At 38.3% G+C, this 22,956-nt stretch overlaps 1 protein-coding gene across 3 annotated transcripts; it reads left to right on the top strand.

The window, feature by feature from the left end:
- The first annotated feature begins 7,491 nt into the window (after window positions 1-7,491).
- Window positions 7,492-22,253, top strand: LRRC14B (leucine rich repeat containing 14B). 3 transcript variants are annotated; one of them, XR_005954484.1, is made up of 4 exons: window positions 7,492-8,469; window positions 15,594-15,783; window positions 17,055-17,593; window positions 18,021-22,253. XR_005954484.1 is itself a non-coding variant. In XM_041459499.1 (3 exons), the coding sequence occupies exons 1-3, from the start codon at window positions 7,565-7,567 to the stop codon at window positions 17,217-17,219; spliced, it is 1,260 nt and encodes a 419-aa protein (XP_041315433.1). In that variant the 5' UTR covers window positions 7,492-7,564; the 3' UTR covers window positions 17,220-22,253. The 3 variants fall into 3 exon arrangements, 2 of the variants coding, with proteins under 2 accessions (XP_041315433.1, XP_041315432.1); XM_041459499.1 differs by having other exon boundaries at window positions 17,055-22,253; XM_041459498.1 differs by lacking the exons at window positions 15,594-15,783; window positions 17,055-17,593; window positions 18,021-22,253 and adding an exon at window positions 9,948-12,338 and having other exon boundaries at window positions 7,509-8,469.
- Window positions 22,254-22,956: the final 703 nt, after the last annotated feature.

The raw sequence follows: 22,956 nt of genomic DNA, 5'->3' as shown, positions 1-22,956 counted from the left end.
TTCTAGGTTTTTTCAGAGCTCTGGTTAGTCAGCATAAACAGGAGGAGCAAGGGTTCATTAGGAGTTAAGATTCTGTCTAGCTATTCAGTTTTCATTGTTTCTTTCTATGGATGGACACTGTATGAAGTGCCATTATTTCTTCTTTGGTATTCCATCTTAATGGGAATGTTTTCCTTGTACACTGTTATCTTTGCCAAGATTTCCACGAAGGATACAGACATTCTTTGGCCTGGTTTTCTACAGGTGGTGCTTTTATCATGTATTTTAGATAATCTGTCTCTTGCCTGCAGAAACATAGCAAGATTCCTCAGCTACTGCGGGAGTTGTATGTTGTCTGTGAAATCTGAAGTATTTATTGCCTTACTCTGAGATACTGATTTTAGAACTGCAGAGCTGCAGGCAGATTTCAGTCTCTTCCTTCTTTGTGAAAACTGGGTTAACTTTGTCTCCCTGCATTCAGAGGTGAAAAAGAGGCTTCTCTTGATGATGGAATAGGAGCTTTTTTACAGAATATTCTCCTCATCCTTATTCAGTAGCTTATTGTGATTTACAAATGCCTTGGTGTCATCACAGCCTGCTTGGAGTGGCCAGCATTATCTGCGATTATGCTACATGTAGCTGTCATCCTCTAGTGTTAGTATCTATTGCAACAGGGACATCAAGATTTATACAGGATCTAGAAACTATTGAATTAGCCTGGTAAGAAAGGAGGATGCTGGTGCACTTGGAGAAGGATAGATTTTAAAGGGCATAGAGACTTCTGCATGTTTCTTCTGGAAGGCTGTTGCATCAGTGATGAGTGACATTGTAAACAACCAGTAAAATTCCCAGTAGATGGTCAGGCCAAATGAAGAGGCAGTACATGGAAAAAAAAAAAAAAAACAAAAAAAAAAACCGAACCAAAACAAAACAAAACAAAACAAAAACAAAACAAACAAACAAACAAAAAAATATCAAAGCCTCAGGTCAGCAGTTTCAGTCTCCTAAGCAGTAAACTCCATGCCCCCAATTTCCCACTAGTTAATGTGTGGCTGGATCAATGTCAGAGCAACAGACTTTCAGAGACTCTTCACTGATTTATACAACCAGTATGTGAGGAGACTTATATAAGCTTAGAATGCTTACAGAATCAGAAGTGTTTGAAATACACTAGTAATTGTTGTTAAGATGGATAGCATGAATTAATTGGAGTCTTATTGTTAATATACAGAGTGAAATTCCTGTATTTACACCTTTTTTTTTCCTTTTCTTTTTTAAGGAAGAAAGAACATTTTCTCCTGATCTGAAATGGAATTTGTCTGTTCTTGTGCCATTGCATAAGCATAGATCGTAGTCTAATGCATAATTATCTCTAAAGCAACTAGTAGGAATAGGTGAGTATGTAACTATATTACGGAATCCCAGAATCTCCGAAAGACTGATTAGGTTAAAAGGGAGCTCTGGAAGTCATCTAGTCCAACCTCCCTGCTCAAGCAGGTTCCCCTAGAGCGCATTACTCAGGACTGTGTCCGGATGGTTATATAATTGGTAGGTGAAAAGAGAAATAAGATCTTGGAGATATCCATGTAATTATTAGTTTACTATCTTTATTTAAAATTTTGCATTTTATTAAAAGACTTATTTTTGAAATGCAGGAGTGGCTTTCTAAAGAGGCTTGTGAACACTTACTGCAAATATTCAGTATAGCTTTTCATATCACAGTGTGGGAGTGTATGACCTTGAAAAAACACAAACATGATACACTCAGAGAAGAATTGCTGCATGTTTTGTTGAACAATTTTTAACATCCTTTGTATTACTCATTGCATTATATGGCATCCCTGTGTTATTAAATGCATGTAGGTCTGGGTGGAAGTGTTGGTTATTAGTGTCTTTTATTTCAAGAAAAGTAAAGTAGTTATTAAGGTGTCAGTAGCAGTGGTGTTTACAGAAAGCTAGTATTAAAAATAGTAGTAACAGTGATAAGTAAGATGCATCTTAAGAGACATCTGTAGTTCTTAATATGACATTTTTTCATTATGTTAACTAGTATTTAAGATTATTTAGTGTTAACTAGCATGAAGAAATTGTAATTATTATTTTTCATTTGTAAGAGGAGGTATTCTAAGGTATTTGGAAGTAATAAATAATAGTTATGTTTTGGAATGACTGAATTTATGTAAAACTTAAATTTACTTCCATAAATGGGAATTAATTCTAGTAGGAATTATTTTAGCATCATGGAATTTACCTGAAATTTATGGGTTGAGGTTGTGTCCTGAACAGACCAAGATGTTTCGGGTGAACTAAGTTGCTTTCTTGATTTTATTCTGAGTGACAATTAAACAGGGGAACTTCTTTCTGTTGCATCTTAACAAATGAGAGTGTGATATTCATAATAATTAATGTACTATGCATAGTAATGAATGTGGTTCTGAGGAGGTACTTTTTAATTTGACAAGTTGAATAAAGTAATATATTTTGTAGTTACTCGCTTGTTTGCAGTGACATTCATTAAAAGAATAGGGATTGATGCCTCCTGAAGGATGCAATTTACTCTCTGACAAAGTCCACATCAGATAAATTCTTTTGATCTTTCCTCCCCATTTAAAAGAGATACCATGGAGTTTGTAACCAAATTGTATAATCAAGTAGATGAGGAAGTCCATGGACTGTTGCTGTTGTCCAATAAATGCCTTTGCCAGCTGGGGAGTCTTGGAGAAGCATGAAAATCGGAGAAAGATTGTGACCAGGTCATCATTACTTTTAAGGAATTTATTAAACAAACTATAGTCTTAAACATCTTTTTCTCCATTTAAATAGCTGAATTTATCTGACATTATGAATATAGCTGTTTATCATATAGTGCTGCTTGGAGACAATTAGTGTGCAGTGCTGTTAATATTAATATGAGCAATTTTTAAGCATGCAAAACAAATTATTGTCATCAGGTCAATGTGTCAAGCTGGCCCAATTCAGTTGGTAATATAAGGAGATAGAATTTTTTAAGAGAGAAATATATGAGGTAATATATTGAGTATATTAACTTACTTCAACAAACTATCTAATTTCTATGTCCTTTGTCTGTGAATAGTGTATATTTGATTTGCTGAATGGGGAGACAATTTTTTTTGCATTTTTATGCAGATAAAACTGTAGTTTATAAATGAGCAAGAGAAATATCTTTGCTCTTTAGATCAAGGAGGACTCTCATTGGAGGGAGTGAAAAAGCTGCAAGGAGATTTCCAAGTTTTGATTGACAAGGCAAAGGTGATGTTGTCTTTCCTTCTACACCCACCCAAATCCAAACTAAAATACTCAGCACAACAGAATACTATTTTTAAAACTAGATGCACAAAAATATGGTTTGGAATTTTTTTCTCTTTGTTCCCTAACATCAATATTACAAGAAAGGAGTGCAACCAGTGCCAGATGATTGTTCATTAAATATGGAAGAAAAAGATCAAATCTTTAACAAATACCAGATGAATACCTGAGTAACATAATAATTCTGACAGAGAGGAGGAATGCTGAGCTAAAACCAATCAATTTGTGTGAATGACTGTGTGGTACTTAATTGCTCCGTTTTATTTTTTTTTTCTTTGCAATAAGTTTAATTATATTTATTGTAGTGAAAAACATTATTGTACTTCATTCTCATGTAAAATAGTTGCTATGATGTTCATGTTATACTCTGTAAAACCTATGATTTTTTTTCAATCATTAGCATTACTTTTCCTGTGCAACTATGCCTTTAATAATAAAATAACTTCCTTAGCTCTTTGTAGATGAAGCTGATGTAAAATCTCATCCACACAGATCAGATTCTGAGTCCACAAATGTCATGGACTTTTCAAATTTTTCATGATAGCTTGGCAAGTCAGAAATTTTCCTAGAAAGAAGCAGGGATCTGAGCTTCACAATAAACACTCTTAGGAAAAGATTAACAATATTATTTACTTACTTGCATATGTAAGCCTAATTTGGTCTCAGGGCTATTGCCCTCGTTCTCAGAGTTGTGTTATGTCATAGCTTATTGCAGTATGTGTTCCCTGATGTGGTGTTTATGACCTTTGGTGCCTGGGCTGAGATTATACTTTTGTTGTACTTCGTATTAATTGCTTGTAAAGTAATGGAACCACTGGTCATAAGCCTAATCCTGTCTGCCTGCTTGGCACTGCAACACCTCTGAACCTCGGGAGCCATCTGGTGGGAACTATTAGCAATCACACCTATATTATCCCACTTTTCTAGGCTAATTACAGTGGCATTTGGGAATTTTGAAAAATTTGAATACTCTTGGGATGTTGAAACCAGCACGGTCCTATTGCAAGGAGCCGTGAATGTGGTTCAGGTCTTGTGTAGAGGTGGGGTTTTTGTTTTATGTTTTGTTTTGTTTTGGTTTTAATTGCCTTTTAAAATATTTTTTTCAATTTTACTTTATTTAAATTAATAAACTGTTCTTATCTCAACCCATGAGTTTTACAATTCTCTTTTCCATCCCCCTGGGGAGCGGGGAGCGAGTGAGCAGCCACATGGAAATTAGTTGCCATCTGGATTTAAACCACAACACAAGGTTAGACAGACTGATGAAGCTGGATAGTTTTTCATATAGAAATGCCTGGATGTAAGGGCTCCTAGACAGGTAAATACTGAAAGTTTAGACTCCAGGTCAGGTCTCTCCAGAGGAGAGAGAGAGAATCTTCTCCTTTGCCCTGCTGGCTTCACTGCTTTTGATGGAATCTGAGAAAATGGTTGGCTGTGAGTGCACCACCAGCACTCCAAGTTCTTCCCTTTAGGGCTGCTCTCAATCCTCTCACACCCGTGTTGATATAGGGAGTTGCCCCAACCCAGGTGCAGCACCTCATATTTAGTCCATGAGGCCACTTCCAAGCTTTTCCAGGTCCTTCTGGATGGCATCTCATCCCTTGCACATGTCAGCTGTAACACTCAGCTTGATGCCATCTGCAGATTTGCTGAGAGTGCACTGGTTGCCACGATGTCATTGATTGAGACAGTTCATGTCTCAATATGTACCCCTGAGAGACACCACTTCTCACTGATCTCCATTCAGCTCTTGACCAATACTTTCTGGATACAGCCAGTTCCTTATCCACCAAACAGTCCTCATGTCAAATCCATCTCTCTGCAATTAAAAGAGAAGGATTTTGCCAGGGACTATGTCAAAGGCCTTACAGAAGTCCCGACAAATGACAGCCACAGCCCCTCCCTTGTCCACTTATGTCCACTGATGTCCACTCCATCATAGAAGTCCACTAGGTTGGTCCAGCAGGACTTGCCCTTGGTGAAGCTGTGCTGGTTGTCCCAAATCAGCTCCCTGTTCCCATGTGCCTTAGCACAGCTCCTAGGAGGACCTGTTGCAGGATCTTCCCAGGCACAGTGGTTCCCATGGTCATCTTTTCTACCCTTTTTAAAGATGGGTACAATGTTTCCCCTTTTCCAGTCACCTGCGACTTCACCTGACTGGCATGAATTTTCAAGTATCATGGACAGTAGTTTGTCAACTGTATCAGCCAATTCCCTCAGGAGTCTGGCATTCATCTCATCATGTTCCATGGACTTCTGGACATTGAGGTTCCTTAGGTGGTCACAAGCCCAGTCTTTTACAGTGGGAGGAACTTTGCTCCTCCAGTCCCTGCCTTGAGAGGTGTGGGAAGAGAGATTTGTCAGTGGGGACTGAGGCAAAACAATTGGACCTCAGCCTTCTTCTAGTTTGTTATTACCAGTTTCCCAGTTGTGTTTATCAGAGGAGTAAACTTTCTTTGACCTGTCTTTTTTGGCTGAAACACCTATAGAAGCTTTTCTTATTGTTCTTTCCCTTGCCAGGTTCAGCTCCACGCAAGTCCTGGCCCATCCCTACACAACCAGGCAGCATTCCTATTGCTGTATTTTAATAAAAGTCTGGGACAATAGTAGAGTACTTTATCTTGGAACTTTTGGACTACTAGTCCAAATATACCAGGTAAGCAGATAAAGAGGTGCAAATGTACCAGGTAACCAGATAAAGAGGTCCAAATGTACTAGGCTGGGAAATAAAGAAGTCCAGATGTACTAGGTAAATAGATAAAAACTTAATGACTAGCTTATTCCATTTTGAAAGGCAATAAAACTAAACTGACAAAACTTTCAATCAATTTGTGCATTTTCCTTGTCATACAGAGAACAGTTATATGTGGCCGTTTTCAGCTTTTATTAAGTTGCACAAAATACTGTATTACCTACATCATTATCATCTGATACACATGGAGTTGAAAAACAAAGGAAAATACTTAATACCTTGTCAAGTTCTATCTATTTCACCTTGCATGTTTTTTACCACTCATCTATTTGAGGGCAAAATTAATACAAACCAAAAGTCTGCAAAATTAAAAAGCTTTCTCAGAATGACACAATCTAATGAAGATGTTCCTTCCCTGTAATTTAAAGCATATTTGGGATTTTTCTTTTGCTTTCAATAAAATATTCCATAAGGAGTTTACTTGAAGAGAAAAAAGAAATTGACACTTTGAAGTGTAGTGTGTATTTTTCACAGCAAAACAGAAGCGGAATTATCTGGAAAAGCAGGATCAGCGCAGCTTGAAGGAAGTCTCCATTACACTGGCTGCCTAGCAAAACACATGAGAGGTGAGGGAGGTATCCATCATTGCTTCCCCTGGGAGGAAGAGCCAGATTGAAAGAAACATCATCTCTGCTCTTGTGATAGGTGGGTGACAGAGGTTTTTCTCCTAGCCTGGATAGATTTTGAATGCTTTCCCATTCAGTATCACAATGGAACCATCATTTCTTAAATAACAGGAAAGGAAAGACCGTCTGTTGCTCAAAGCAGGAGCACTAAGATGCCTGCCTGGGAAGTTATGAGAGAGTTTTAACAGTGCTCTGTTTTGTTCAGCTTGTCTTGCAATCAACATTCAGTCTCCTACCACAAACAAGTGTCCTGGTCACCAAGGTTCTGAGCTCTTCCAGAGTCTTTTGTCTTTTCCACTGCAGCAACTGTATCAGCTATTGCTTGCTGACAGGAAGGGCAAAACGGTGGGGCATTGTTGTAGTTCAATGACTGTAGTGCCTCAGTCTTTCCTTATGGCTGTAGTTTTTAAGACAAGCTCAGTGCTAACTCTGGGAAATGATCCCCATTGAAATCAGCATGTGAATCCCCAGCATAGCATCTTTCATGGAAAAAAGTGGAATACAGATAATATTATTTATTTAAGTGGAACTCTGAGTGCATTTTTATATGGCATAAAAAAGATACAGCAATATTCTCATGTATGTGTGCTGCACTGATCTTACTGTTTCTGCTGGATAGCAGTCTATATTTACTTGAGTTAGCTTAGATATAAATATGAGGGCTTAAAGGCTCTCTGACTAAAGATCGCATAGATGATTACTGCAGACTCACAGTGTAGCTCTAAAATAGAAAGCAGCATGTGACTCTTCACTCTGGCTTCCCAGGCTCCCGCTAGCAGCAAACAGCATTTGCAGATAAAAATAGAAGGTCGTAAGCAACCAGGATCTTTAGTTAAATATAGAAGTCACTCTCCATGACAGTAAGGAGTCCAGGACAACAATGAAGTCTCTCCGATTCATTAGCGCCGAAGCATTTGTATCAAATGCAGAGTTTGCCAGGAAGAGTCTCGGGGCTGTTGCCCATGATCTTTTTCCGCTTCTTTTTAAAGCCAGCTATTTACTGGAGCAAGGGGAAGTGATTCATGACTTGGTAGAGAACTGGCCACTTTTTGATTTTAACATGGGAAAACTTTTGAGAGCTACTCTGGACTACGAGGAAGACCTGAGCCACAGAACATGTTCAGTGTGCTTGGAAAGCTGTCTGACAGGGCTGAGAGACTATGTGCTGAATCAGTCTTCTCCCTACATGAAAAAGTTGAAAGTGGTCGACCTGACGGGTATAAAAGATGTTGAAGTTCAGTTTTGTAAGTGCAAGAAGACAATGGGCAGGTGGGCCAGGACACAGCTGCTCTCTAAGCTTTGTTCAGACCTCCTGGTTTACCTGCAACAAGCACAGTGCAATCCAGGTACCTTTGAAGTCAGTATCAATGTACTAATTGACTTGTTTGTTACAGAGCGGAACTATGAGCTGGTCGTGCAGGCCCTGCTGAAGAAATGCAGTTGTCCGCTGAAAATCTGCTGTGTGGCATTCAGATTTGACAACCTGACCTTGCAGAAATTCTTCTATATCATAAAGCTCGCTGATCCCTCCTTGTTGCGCAAACTGGAAATAGTTCATAATGTTCACTTGGAAATGGAACACTTGGAAATGCTCTTCAACAGTATCCACTTCCCTCTATTGATGTCCTTGACCTTGCCAGCACGAACATTTAATGTGCGGAGGTTCACAGCTACAGATGAACAGATGCTTACTAACATTGGCGAAAAGATGGGTGAAATGACACAGTTTACTGAGCTGAGTGTGTCATTTTCTATACTCACTGGAAGAATACAGAAACTTCTCAGGTAATTTGGTCATCCTGCTTTCAGTCACACTGTAAAAAAGAGCACTTTGTGCCACCAGCAAGCTGGGAATCTCTGAGAGTAAGGGAGGTGAGTGTATCTTGGGGTGTATGTGGGAAGATGCAGCAGGAAGCTAGGAAAGATTATGTGTTGGGGAGAATCAACAGCCAATGTATACCTAATACACTTTGAAAAACTGACTATTTTGATTAGTCTTCCAGAGTCCATCAGGTGAGAATATACTTTTAGCTACCACAGGTATACCCAGATATTTTTTATTTGAACTTACGTATTAATCAGCTTGCATTGGCCCTTGGTGCAAGTCCTGAGTTGTATTCCAAGTATTTTTTGGAGTATCTAGTGTTTGTCCTCTAAAGAACAGTCAGTAAATATGCTTTTCCACAGATACTGTATTTTAAGGAGGGCAGGGGAATAGTTGATTTTCATTTGAGACTTTGATTTCAATTATTTGTTATGTCTCTTGGTGCCAAGACAAGGGAGATTTGATGTTTTTTTTGTACTGCAAATTAAGCTGATATGTGAATATTCATTATGAATTCCAGTGGAAAACTGGCAATTTGCAAAAAGGTAGCAAACAACCAGTAAGCAGTACTCATATTGGAACAGGAAATAAGTTAATTGTAAGCTTTTCAGAGCATCTAAAAAAAAAAAAAAAAAGCAGATAAAAGTTTCATCCAGACAAATGACCTTGGTCTAAAATTCTTCCCATACAAAAAGCTATTTTATTTAAAATTTGTGAGTAGCACACTGCATATATTGATTGATACAATTGAAATGAATTGCAAGTTTCTAAGCTTGATCCAGCTGAACCCTGTGGCAGAGATCTCACTAAGATGTAGTAAGTATGAAAGCAATATCTTGATTTTTATTTGTCAGATCTATTTTATATGTAATGTGAATATCTGAGTATAATCTCAGTTACACTTCTTCCAACCTTCTTCATCAGAGTGTCTCTTTGCAACTCCGGAAAACTACCTCTTGGCATTAAAAATGTAGCAGAAAAAAACCAGCTAGAAACAAAAGCAGATATCCTCTCAGAATACTGATTTAATATTGGAATTAATCCTTCCTTAATGGAAATGATCTAAATCTCTGGAATAATTGCAGCTTTCTACAAGAAACAGCTACCAATGCTCCTATGGTAGTAGTGATCTGCTGTTAAAGTCAGCAAGTGACTTTACAATATATAACTGGTTAAAAAATAGATACACAGAATGTTAATAAATTAATCCCCATTAAGATAGCACAGTGGAGCCATGCATAGAAGTAGATAATTAATGGAACTAATTTCAGGAGGAAAATATACTTGCTATTGTTGGCACATGGTTCTGTTTTCAAGAGAGGTTAGAAAAAATGTGGTAGATGGCTGCATTCATAATGTGGCTAGGTGCATGAAATTTTGTAAATGTAGCTTTTCAACATTTTGTATCATAAAACTTTTTTTCTCTTTAATTCTGCAGCCCACTAAAAACTCCACTGAAGATGCTGGATGTTTCTAACTGCTCCTTGAACCATGCTGATATGGCCTTTTTAGCCAATAGCTTCCATGCGAATCACTTGGAAGCCCTGGACCTGAGTGGTCATGATATACCTGAGCTTTACCCATCAACATTCTTTAAACTCCTCAGCCATTGCTCTTCAGTGCTCAGGAGTCTTACCCTGGAGGACTGTAATATCCAAGACACTCATGTCAATATGTTGATTTTAGGTTTAAGCCCTTGTCAGAAACTAGAGGAATTTAAGTTTATTGGAAACCCGCTGTCATCCCAAGCACTTAAACATCTTTTCACATTTTTCTGTGAATTGCCAATGCTGAAAAATGTGGAGTTCCCAGTTCCAAGGGATTGCTACCCTATTGGGATCACCTACCCCATTGATGATGCCAGTGTTTGCAGATTTGATCACCAAAAATATGAAAGGGTAGCAGAGGAGCTTAACCTCATTTTACTCCAAGCAAATAGAGAGGATGTGAAGGCTTCAACGCCACTCTTTGGGAGTTATGATGCTGCTGTTCAGGAGACAAACAATGAACTGGGAGCTTACTTGATCAAGTCCTTCAAAGAGACTTTAGAGAAGTTCACTTCATCATTTAACAAAATGAGTTAAATTTGTAAAATTGTAGTGATGAGATTATCTGCCAAATCAGAACTTAAATTAGTCTTTTCTAGATCTACACCTTCAGTCATCAGTTGTGAATTTTCTTTAGTTTTTCAGCTGAATTTACTATTATTTGAATAACCTGTAATCACCTGAGGCACTGTAACTTATGCTATACCTATTGCATACACCTTACACAAGCACTACTTGCTCCCAAAAGAGGAGAGGACACTTATGGTGCATTATTTTATACAAATGCACTTTTTCTCAGTAAAGCAAATAGGTGTTTAAGCTTGGCTGATTTCTTATACAGGTTCCCTTAGATTTGTCAGCTGGTCTGGTAGCCCTGCAGAAAAACACGGAAGTCCTTTCCCAAGTCCAGCAGGATGGTCAAAAGATTGTGCACATATCCTCATGTGTGGCTCCCTAAACTGTTTTTTTTTTCTTTTTTTCTGCTCATGACCTGAATTTACCAATCTGTGTTTTATGTAGTATATTCCAAATAATGGAGAATGTGTAACAGCCTCCATATACCTGTGCCTCTTTCTTCTCAGAGGCAAGTGCAATAAACAGGATCTGTCTTATACACTGCCCTTGGTGAGGAGTAAAATTCCATACTGAGGAGGCAGCAAACCAAATGGTTGGCTGACAGCAGGGGATCTCATCCCACTTACCCAGCAATATTAAGCAGTCTGTGGGGACTCTGCTGTTGTTCTTGCAATGTGTATTTTAGAAAGGCAGACCAGGACAGTGTTGCACAGCCATGCCTCTTATGTCAGCTGGTCAGTGCCTCAAGATATTCCCTTCCTGGAATCAGCTTCTTGGTGCAGTACCCTGCTCCTTTCAGCTGTTTTAAAGAAAGTCTAGGACTGTGGTAGTACTGAAAAAAAGACTAGTGTTGAAAAGACATGCAAAAAAAAAAAATTATTCCAATGCCAATTTAAAAAATGTGGAAAAGGGACAAGGCTGGTTGGGCTGGTTGCTGAGTATCTAGAAGTTCATCTGTGTAAAACACTGCTGGCTTTCTGTCAGGACTGTATGTTCTCTACAGACTTGCGACCAGTATCAGGAAAAATTACATTTATTTGTCTAACTTTAGTGCAAAGAAAGTATTAGAATGACAGAGTAAACAGTATCCCAGGCTCCATGCACGCAGCATTGGAGCATAGGTAAAGGGGCCAACTGGATGTCAGGACAGTAAGGGCCACAAGACACACGTATGAGGAAAGTACTATAATTGGGGCCTGAGTGATAAACAAGTGCTACTCAGCTTTTCATCTGTAAAACTAGACACTTGGTTGGCTTCTAGGTAATTAAAAAAAAAAATATAATAATATAAAAATATATGTAATAAATATACTTTAATAGTTCATGAAAACTTGATCAAACATGACTGAAAGTGAATGTTTGTAGCAGGAGCTGGAGGTGTCACTGTAGTATTGAGGATCATCATTAAGATAACCAGGACAGTTTATTTGAAATAATTATGGGCCTCATCATCTGAGGGTAAGGAAGAAACTTTCTTCATTTAGGTAGTGCTGATTTGTCAAGCTTTCTGTTTATCTACAGTAGGAATATGCAAGCAACTCTTAACCTAATTTATTTTAAAAAACCCCAAAACAAACCAAAAATTAATGGTCCGAGTATTAAGCAGAACTTAGAGGTTCCACAGCATGCATGTAAATTATAGTTTTTGATGTCAGCTCACATTCTAACATGTTTTATTGATTAAACATATGATGGTAAAATTGAAAGTGAATGGTCATGACCTGTTTATGTTTACAGAGCACTTGAAAAATAAAAAGGCAATCTAAGTTGCTAAGCTAAGGAGTTGTGAATAGTAAATGACAGAATTGGGTCCCGTATGACCTTGCTTGTACTTTGACAGGATTCCACATGCTGCTTTATCCTTGCCTCTACTGTGCCTTTTCTTCCCTCCAGCCTCACCATTCTTTCCATCTCAGACTCAACTGATGACTTCTCAGTCAGATTTAAGTTGAATTTTGCTATGCCAAATGTCTACCACTTTGGGATGAGTAGTGATACTTTTGCTGGGAAAGGACACTGTAGTACAGCTGTAAAAGTGTAGTGATTCTTCCCCACTCCAATCTAACAGGTTGTACCTGGAGGTGAAGGCTGGCCATTTTGGAACATGCTGTGATATAATAGTTGGTCCTTGCCTTTTTCAGTACACACAAAATAGACAGCTCTTATTTCAGAATTATTAGATGCCTTATAAAGTCTGCTGTCTATGTAGCTCTCCTTCTGGTTTCTTCTTGCCACGGTTCACCCCTTTATTTCCTTCTTTTTCTGAACCCCACAAACTCCTGCCTTTCTTCCATTTTCAGTCTCATGTCTATATGCTATCTTCTGGGCCAGCAGAATTATGTAGCTTTTGTTTTGGTGCAAAGTGACGACTATTTTAGAGCTTTAGCTCTCAGATATCCCACCTTCTTCTCTTTAGTTTCTTTCTTAGTTATGGTTGTTATCATTGGTTTTAAATACAGGTCAAGTTTTAGCATTTTGGTTTTTGCCTGACTTACTGCAACAAGGATTTCTGTCCCCTCTCAGCCTGTCTTCTGCCCCAGCAGTGTGATTTTGGTTTGGATCTGCTCTTTCTTCCTTCTTCCATGTGTGTGGGACCTGGAATGCAGCTAACAGAGAAGAAGGATTAATTGTACGATGACCTAGCCATATAAAATTATCTTACACTTTGCAAGTACAGACAGATACTGACTGAGTCCGGTTTGGTGTTTCCTTTTCTTCCTTATGGGACGATTGTCAGCTTCACTGGGTTCAGACTGGAGTGGATCCAAGGTCATTTGTACTGTCTATCCAGAAAGCTAAAACCTTAACTACATACCACCTAGAGGGGAGACAGTCTTCTAAACTCCAGTTAAGTCTGCCCAGACAGAGACAGGACAGGAGTTACCACAACACTGAATCCACACAGCTGTCAATGGAGTGAAGATGAATGATGTGAATGGAGTTGAATTCAATTCCCTCCTACCATATCTATATGCTCATGATGTTCCTTTAAGTGTCTGAAGAAGAATACTCAAAGTCACTTGAGGTTTATTTGTGAAAGACACAGAAGAGATGCATGTAGGAAAAACCCTGAAAAACAAAACCAGGATGAGATCAAAACCATTCTCACCATATTCAAACAAATGTTCTAAACACAAAATGCAATAATGAGTATCACACAGAAGCTAAAGGCCGAATTTTTAGTTCCAATATAGAGACTGCTAATTTTTTATTTTATTCACCATGCTTTATTCAGTACCATGTTTTATTTACCATATTGTACTTTTTTATTCATTAGCATATTTTAATTTCATTTGCTGGGACATGTTTTGTTCAGCAGGAGTTGCTTGCAAATCTTTCTCGTTTGCAAGGTAAGAAGAGCTTTCTGCTGCTGAAATTGCTAAACTCCCCTATTCAGTAACTGTCCTGAGTTCAGTGAAATACTGAGTACATAGGAAAGAAATATTCTCCTTTGACAAACTTAATGAAGCTGAAAAACAGGCAAAAAATCTTTATAAATGACCTTTGCTACATCTGATCTCTTCATAATTTAAGCCACATTATGTTTCGGCCACACACAGAGCAGTTGAAAAAAGCAACAGGAAAAAAGATTATAGTAAGATTCTTACTGTGGAAGAAGCAGCACAGCAGCTCTGTACTTGGAGACAGCTATCTCAACAACATAAAATCCTACCAATAGAAAAAGGCAAATAAACACTACTGTTGCAGGAAAGTTGTCATATATGAAACTGAAACAAGCTTCCCAATATAATCCTACACCTTTTAAATTACTATTCTTAAACTCAAAAGTTATGGACTACAGGTCAATTCTTCTTAACAAGCATGAACTTTGCTTACAAAGCTCCTCTTTCTCTCCTTAAAATATGCATCAGTCAACAACAGAGCAGGACTGTATGAACTACCTTGCAAAGAAACAAGGGAAGGAGCATTGTACCTAATACGCTCCACATACTGCCTTCAAGTAAATGTACCCTGTGTGAAAATTATTGTGTCTAGGATAATAATTTATGATGTAAATTTAACACCTGTTTCAGTGAATGTGTGGCCAGAGAGTCAAAGCTGCCTCTGGTTAATCCTAAAAGCAGCAACTGTAATCATTATTTTGTAGGGATTTTTAAAATCGTCTTATACCTAGACAAAGAAGCTTTACTTTTGAAGAAAACATGGTGGCTGTGACTGATGATTGCATTATTTTTAAAAGTCTTTGAATAGCACACAGCATGACCTTCTCTATCATTCTTCCAGGTACTAAGGTTAAAGATAGTTTGCTGTCTAAGGTACAGCTGCATTTATATTGGTTAATTTTACCCAATAAAGATTTACAAAATAATCCTAAAGATAGCTTTAATCTCAAGTAGAATGTGAAGACTTTATGCACCATAGGATCACAGGATTTTAAGGGGAACACAACCAGTCTGTCCAGAAAAAAAAAAAAAAAAAATTATTTCTCTCTGTGGAAGACAATCAACACTCCACCTTGTTCTCAACTTTAAAGTATTTTAAATTCCAGAACTGAGAATATTCAAACATCTAAAACACATATCTGTTCTGGGAATTCATAATGAAGATAGAGGTAATATGTTTTCTTCCTTCTCAATCTTTCAGTCAGAAGTGATTTTTTTCTTCCTATTGCCTCTGCTGTGAACTGTGGGAAATCATGCACTGAACTGCTGCTTTTTCCGTTTCCATGCTTTTCTTCACTGGGCTGAAGGTTTCTCTTAGTCTCAGATCCACCATACAACATTAGTTTTACTTGTTAGAGTTTTATTTGTTTGCTGTAGAAGGTTTTACAGACTGAAAGACAACCTTGGCTATGCTTCTCATTATTTTACTTTTTATTTTGAGCACCAGCTAACATGCTCTTAATGAAGCAGGACTATAAGCTTCATTAATGCTCAATAAAAGTTGTATTTATTTAATTTTTTTGTTGTTTGTTTGTTTCTTTTTGTTTTTTTTTGCAGTGGTTTGATATTTTGGCTCTCTTGCCCATTGCAAGCTTGGAATGCAAGTGAGCCCTGCTATTCCCTTGGCTGCATTTCCCCAGAGGTTCTTCCTTGTGCAAAAGAGCCAGTGGCTGCAAGGACTCCCAACTTGCTGCACAGTTCACTGCTGCTGCTTCCCAGCTCTCCCTGTGTCCAATTCAAGTGCAGGGTAAGCACTAGAGAGCTTTTCATGCATCACTGGCCAAAATACACAGTGGCAGAGGACATTTTGGAAGGCAAAATGTGTGCTTGTCATTGATGCATGAACTACTTTGGAAAATGCCTCCTGGCACCACATACTTCTTCTTTTGTGTGTGGTCAGTATCAGTCCTCACTCATTCTTTTAAGTTCTCATTCTCTATCATAAACCAACATAAGGTCCTATTTCCACTTGGAATACTTTGTGTATTTCAAAGTGCTTTTGGAGCTGTTTTCTGCAGGAGTTTAATATTTTGGTATGGTGTATATAGGGGCAGCTGTTCACCAGTGCAACATATACACTGAAGCACACTGATTTGCTTCATGATAGTGTGACTGCTGCTTGAAGTTCTTTAAACATTTAAGTCCACTGCATTCTACAGAGATTTTAAAGGAATATGCAGTGAGGCTTGGCCACTTCCTCAATTGTGATGTTGTGCTCTAGGGTAATTCAAGATTTTACTTGTAAGTATTTCCTTACATTGTTTCTGGGCTAAATCTATTTACTTTTTTTTTTTTTTTTTTTTTTTTTTTTTTTTTTTTTTTTTTTTTTTAATGTTTGCACAGTAGAGAGAAAGCTGAAAGTTTGTATATTCAGTGTGTAACTGTTGCATGTAAAGATAAGAAATGTGGCTGGAATAATGCATGAGGTTTTAGCATTGTAGTTCAGGAAGGTGATGGACATTTATTCCAAGCCACTAAGTTCAATGAGTCAGATGATTTTAAGTCAGTTAATGGTCTTACCTGGAAGGACTACCATGTAGAATATAATACAGCAGAGGTTGCTCAACCATATGCTTTGATCTGATTTTATTACACTACAACTTACCTTGATGCTATTTATGTTCAGAAATACTAATTTAATGGAAAAATTTAAATATATATATTTCAGTTACTTTCAGTTACCTTTTTAATACTTTGAGAATTACATATTCTTTCCAGATTCTTTAAGTGTTGAGTTTATTTTCTCTATCTTTGTATTTCAGTTACCATCAAATTGGTTTCATTTGAGCCTGTGATTCAGTCCAATGGAGCTCCCAATATAAAAGCACACGTACTTGTCCTTGAGCCTGTTTCTTTGACAACAATCCAGGTTAACCTCTCCTTCTGCTGTCTCCATTAGATTGAACTATTTATGCTAAGTCCGTTTTGATGAAACCAGGCAAGGGAGTGGCTGCATGTTTAGCTGGCCTGATAGATTTGGAAGAAAATATAAACCAGTGTTATCTTTTGCCTTCCCAGAGCTACAGGCACCCTGCACATCCAATGAAAAGTTCCTCAAACAGTGTTTATTTCCAACACACATGGGAATCATCAGGAAACCCTCTGAAGAATAAAATGCCCCATCTTCCTTGCTGTGCTTTGACTGTATTAGAAAAATCACCTACCTTGAAGCGCCCTACTTGATCCTCCTATTTCTGGGGCATCTCTGAACACCTGCACAGAAGCATGGAGCAGCACCACTCCTTGGCTGAGGGCAGAACTTCTTTTGAAAAATTTGGCTGGACCCAGCTGCTTTCTTAATTGTAGAGAGGGGGCCAGTTAACATGCTGCCTCTTGGGACACATCTCCTGCATGGCCTTTCCTGGATGGGAGCAGCAGAATAGAGCAGAGGAGCTGAGGAGACCTCAGCTGGCAGCTTGGGTACATCATGGTACCACACCTGACCAAAGCTGCAGTGACCTCTGAGGTTGTGGGTTCTTTTGGCTCTTACAGTCAGGAAAGCCTTGATTTCCCTCCATATCCTTTTGTCTGGGAATTAGGAATTCTAGTGTACAAATGTAAGTGTACAAAAGTGTCAGCAAAAGGCAGAGTCGGGGAGGGCTTTGAAGGATCTTTTAAGTGAAGACAAGAAATTTGAAAAAAAAACAACTGTAGGATTTTCTTAATGTAATGAGATGGTGGGGGTGCCTGGCATTGATGGCAAAAGTATTTATTGTGAATTGAGTTAATAGAGGATGTGACAGAATGAGAACTCTAGCTGCATGGACAGTCATACCTCAGGCAAGGGGAGAGGAAGGCATGAAAATGATCAACACTGATTTGTGAGCTTAAAGATGAGCTTAAATTTGTGAGTGGCATTTTGGAATCTGAAATTGCCACTTTTACATCATATCTGTCCTGTTGTTACCTGTATTATTAAAAGAGATGGTTTTATAAGTAATTGTTTAATCACTGTATATGATTAATTCTGCTGTTTCTTTGCAGGAGACTGCTGGAATGGCAGTTCAGTCTGCTACCAGGGCGTGTCTCTCCCTAGTACAGCATGGCATCCTTTCTGCTGTGACCCACATCCTCTCCCTGCCGATAATTACTTTCTCTTATCTGGTGAAGAAAATTCTCTTCAAAGGATTCCTTTGATTAAGGAAATTCATTAATATGATGTCTAGAGAATATTAATGCTTTCCTGCTTAATTCTTCTCACTTACTGTTTGAACAGCACATTATTCCATAGTTTCTTACGATCAGCATCTTTGGAGTTTAATAGAAGCTCTACTATCAATCAATTAACATTTTTTATGTTCCAGAAAAAAAATTTGAGAAAAGTAAATCTCTGTGTTATTATTTCAGAAAACATCCCTGCCCATCAATTACACATACGGATTTAATGTAAATCCCTGTGAGTATTTACCTGAAGAAAATTCTCCCACTTGGGATTTCTGAGCTCATCTCGCAAACTGTCATATTCATGCTCAGCAAAACGGATAAATTAAAGAAATGTTCAGGAAATTAAGGTCCTTTTGACGCTACGAGCAGCAGCTAAAAGTGTGATTGTTAATAGTTTCCACCAGATGGCTCCCGAGGCTCAGAGGTGACGCAGGGCCAAGCACACAGACAGGATTTGGTTCATGACCAGCGATTCCATCATGTCATAAACCACTCCTGCAAAGAGCAACAGAGTTGTAACTTTAGCCTAGACCCCATCGACGATCAGCATCACCACAGGGAACATGTGCATCAAGAACAGTGTTCTATAATGTGCCTGTGAGCACACATGCAGGGAACAAATGAAAAAACATGGTGACCAGCAATGATTAAACCAATTCAATGGTTCCTTAAAGTAATTTCTTTCAACAAGCTCTGATCAGATCTATTGTTATCTCAATCCTCCGGGTACTACCGAAAATGTCTGTTGGGGTTTAATCCCAGCCAGCAAGAGCCATGTAGCTGCCACCTTGCTACCCTCACCCCAGTGGAAAGAGAATTGGAAAGAAGAGACAAAGCTCCTGGATTGAGATGAGAACAGTTTAATAGCTCAAACAAAATAAAATATGCTACTACTTCAACTGACAATTGTAATTGAAAAGAGAGACAAGGAGCAATAAAACCCAATAGAAACAAGTGATGCACAGCACTATTGCTCACCACCCACTGACTGATTCCCAGCCCATCTGCCAGCAGTGATCTGCTCCTCCCAGCCAGCTCTCCCAGGTTTATATACTGGACACGGTGCCCTGTGGTCTGGAATACCCATTTGGCCAGTTCAGGTCAGCTGTCCTGGCCATGCTTCCTCCCAGGTGCTTGTGCAGCTCCTCACTGGCAGAGCACAGGAACCTGAAAATCCCCTGGCTCAGGGTAAGCACTGCTGAGCAACAGCTGAGCCATCGGTGTGTTATCAACATCAGTCTCACGCTGAGTTCAAAACATCACACTGTGCTGGCTAAGAAAAAACTAACTCTATCCCAGCTGAAATCAGGACAGATCCTTTTATTTATTTCTTCCAGAAAGGAAGAAATATGACAAGGAATCTGTCAAAGAAAATTTATTCCTTTAAGAAATGAACTTTCTGTCTCAAATTATGAACCCAGCTTTTATCACAAGCTCAGTCACAGACCTTTACTTTATTCAGAATTAGAATAGCAATGTTCTGAAGAGTAGACAAAAAGTTAACAGTGATGGTTCTGATAGATGAAGAGTTGCGACATAGGTATTGTCTTTTAAAAGTAGTTGCCTAATTTACAGTGTGAACAGGTTTTTGTTTTTAGTTAAATATTTAGGATTCTTTTTCCCCCCCAACATGCACTTCAGGCACTTTTGGGGAATTATAATTATGTAATATTATTATTATTATTATTGTTCTGGGTTATTCTGTTTGGAGTTGGTTTTGAATCTCACATTTATTTGAAGCTCTAGTGTATAATTAAGGCAAATAACACTCTTGCGATGGCAGTGCAAAAAAACCCCTACCTTCGATGTGTTCAGCACTGACTTTACTGAGAACTTGAAATCTTGGTCTGACTTTTGGGCTGGGGTAGATTTCATATTTTCTGATAGGCGTCATTTCCTCTAGTGCAGCATTGTAATATGCCTGCTAAGATCAAGCATTGAGTTGCAACTCAGTGGTTGATATAGTAGTTGGAAATGGCACCTGTGCATGTGGGCCAGTGGTACACTACCTGGTGTGCCTGTCATCCGCATACTCATGTCCTTCGTCTGATTTAGAAAGCTCTGGAGACAATGATAAAGATAGCTCATCTTTGGAATAGTTTATATCTGTGTCTACCAACAAAATAGCTGCCTGTGTCAATTAATCTAGATTATTTAAAGCACTTCTGTTCATCTACATTATTTTTCACTTCCCTTACATGGAAAAATTTACTATCTAGTAAATTTGTTACGGGAACTACTGTTATCTCACTTTCAAAAAAATCTTTTCTAAATTTAAAGCAAAAAAAAGTGATGATAAGAAGAGATCCTGAGTAAGATTTAACTGATACTTCCATAAAATGCAGATCATTCTACTATTAGAGTCAAAAATAGTGAAAGATGTTCACAGCAATTCAATTAAATATGAAGGGCTACATATTCTGTAAAGTGAAATTTTTGATGAACAAAGCCTTTCATAAAAAGTAGACATTTGAAAAGATATTTCCTTTCTTTTATCACTTTTACTTTCGTTTGAGAATTGATATTATTTCACGTTAACTAATGCATAAATACACACTTTTCTTAATAATAGGTATTTCCTTAACATTTATTTTGGTTGTCTATGAATCAGAGATTGAGCACACCAGTCCCAGCACTACACTGCTGTTTGATATAGGGCAAATCTAGTGAGTGCTACCAGGATAGCTCTGTAACCCACTGTTCCCACCTGTGTCCTGTTCTTATTTTTGTGCTGCCCCAGATGTTTGAGAAACATCATTTTTGCAAATGAGAGCTATGGTCACTTGTCATGCTGAGATACTCTGTCATTTGAGGTCAGCAGAACCTGAGCAGATGCTCTCATTTCTGCAAGTGCAATAAACACAATTAAACCTTTAATTGATGCACTTGTAAATGCAAACAGCAGTTTCATTCCTATGTGGGGGAAATAAGCAGTCTCCTTTACCGAGATCATTTGAAGGTAATCCCAAGACTTGAAAGTATGTGGTCAAAGAGTGAAAGAACCCTTGTGAATGGATACATTTGCAATCCTGGACAAATAATGAAAGAGATGGAAAAACTGGTGTCTCTGAAATACCACCTTTCTTTCCTCGCTTCCCCTTTTTAAGTGACAGTGACAATCAGTGATGTTCTTCAGGCACACTGCCAACAAACTTTCTCCAAATTTCTCATTAACAAGTGAAAGTATTTATTGTGCATTTCTTCCAAGTCAGGAGTAAGGGAAGTAGTACTAATAAAGTGAATGCATGATGAAGGGGAAGCTCTCTAGGTCTTCTCCTCAAGTAATGGAAGCTGGGGGTCTGCACCACGGCACTCCGAGGGAAATTGGTCAAGTAGAACAGTGTGAGGTGATATTTGTGTCTGCTTTCACATTTTATGCAATTTGTAGCAAATGTTGTGAGATGTGTCAGTGAAAGAGGTGTGAGTGTTCTGTGCATGAACTGGGGTTGCCTTGGGGCTGTAAAGACGTCAAGATTAAAGTAGGATGATTTATTATTATATAAATATGTGTGAATGCAATAGCATGTTGAACTCAGCCTTAATGAAAACATGTTATGATTTATTTTTTTTATTTTCTATTTTACTTTAGAAGCACAATTATACTAAGGGTTAGGACTGGATAATTAGAAATGTTATGTATTGCACTCATTTTGTGCCATCAAATAACATTCTATTTACTATAGTAATATCTTCCATTTTATATAGAGCTGCACTTTTCCATGTAATAGAGATTTATGGAATTTCTCATTTAAGAAGTGTTCTAGGATCTGTCTTGCTCAGCCCTAAAGCCAGTCATTCATGCACCTAGGAAGTACAATTAGTCTGTTTTCATATAAGGGGTTGCTGGTTCAGAACTGCACTGATCAGAGCCCACATGTGGAATCAGAAATCCTGTGCTCAGACTGAACTCGAATAGGCTTTGCTGCTTTCTCTTGCAGTAGGTGTATGTTGCTGTCTCACCAATCTCTGTGGAGTCAGCTGAGTTCTGATGGTATTAAAATGACTCTTGAATGTTCCTTCAGATATATCTCAGTTTTCATCTCTGTAAGATTTTGTATGTGCCGCCCCTCACTCTCAACATCAGCTAGCTGGGGAAGCAAAGCGGCAAAAATTAACAGTGTTATTATTTCTAAAAGGAAAAGAAAACCCAACCCAACAGTTTCTTCCACTTTGCTTCTTCTATCTTTCTCCTTGATTTTCCACAATGAGTTATTTCTCAGACACAACCATGTATGGGAGACATGGTATATATATATTCTTTCCCAGCATTTTCCAAACTGCTCAGTGAGCCTGTCACGAAAAACAAAATTAATTTCTAATTAGAAATAGAAAGTCTGGGCCTCTAGAACACAACTGACAGTTTTAAAAGTTTAAAACCTTTAAAATTAGTTTTGGCTTTACTTAGTCTAGAAGGAATAGAGCATTGTGTGCCTTTTGTTATGCTTACATTTACATTAAGAAGAAGGCATGATTTGTTTCCCATTCCTGAACCAAAGTACAAAGATTTTCTGTTATAACAAAGCTTCTGGCTGGTGTTGAAAAACAATAACTCTGTACAACAGGAAGAGACAATTACAATGTGCATGACATACAGTCACCAGTGGTCTTGGGATACTCTTTTTGGTAAAAGAACAACAGACAGGAATGAGCAAGACATCCCAGTTCCTACATATTTGCTCTCGAGTCCTTTGATGAGAGAGTTTTGCACTGCTGGCTGTAAAATAAGGCGTGCCTCGGTGGAGGACCCTTGACTGAG

This window comes from Pyrgilauda ruficollis, unplaced genomic scaffold (genome assembly GCF_017590135.1).
Source record: "Pyrgilauda ruficollis isolate IOZ18807 unplaced genomic scaffold, ASM1759013v1 scaffold137, whole genome shotgun sequence".
NCBI classification, from domain to species: Eukaryota; Metazoa; Chordata; class Aves; order Passeriformes; family Passeridae; genus Pyrgilauda; species Pyrgilauda ruficollis.
Note: the sequence above shows the minus strand (reverse complement) of the source record. Positions and strands in the feature narration are given on the sequence as shown.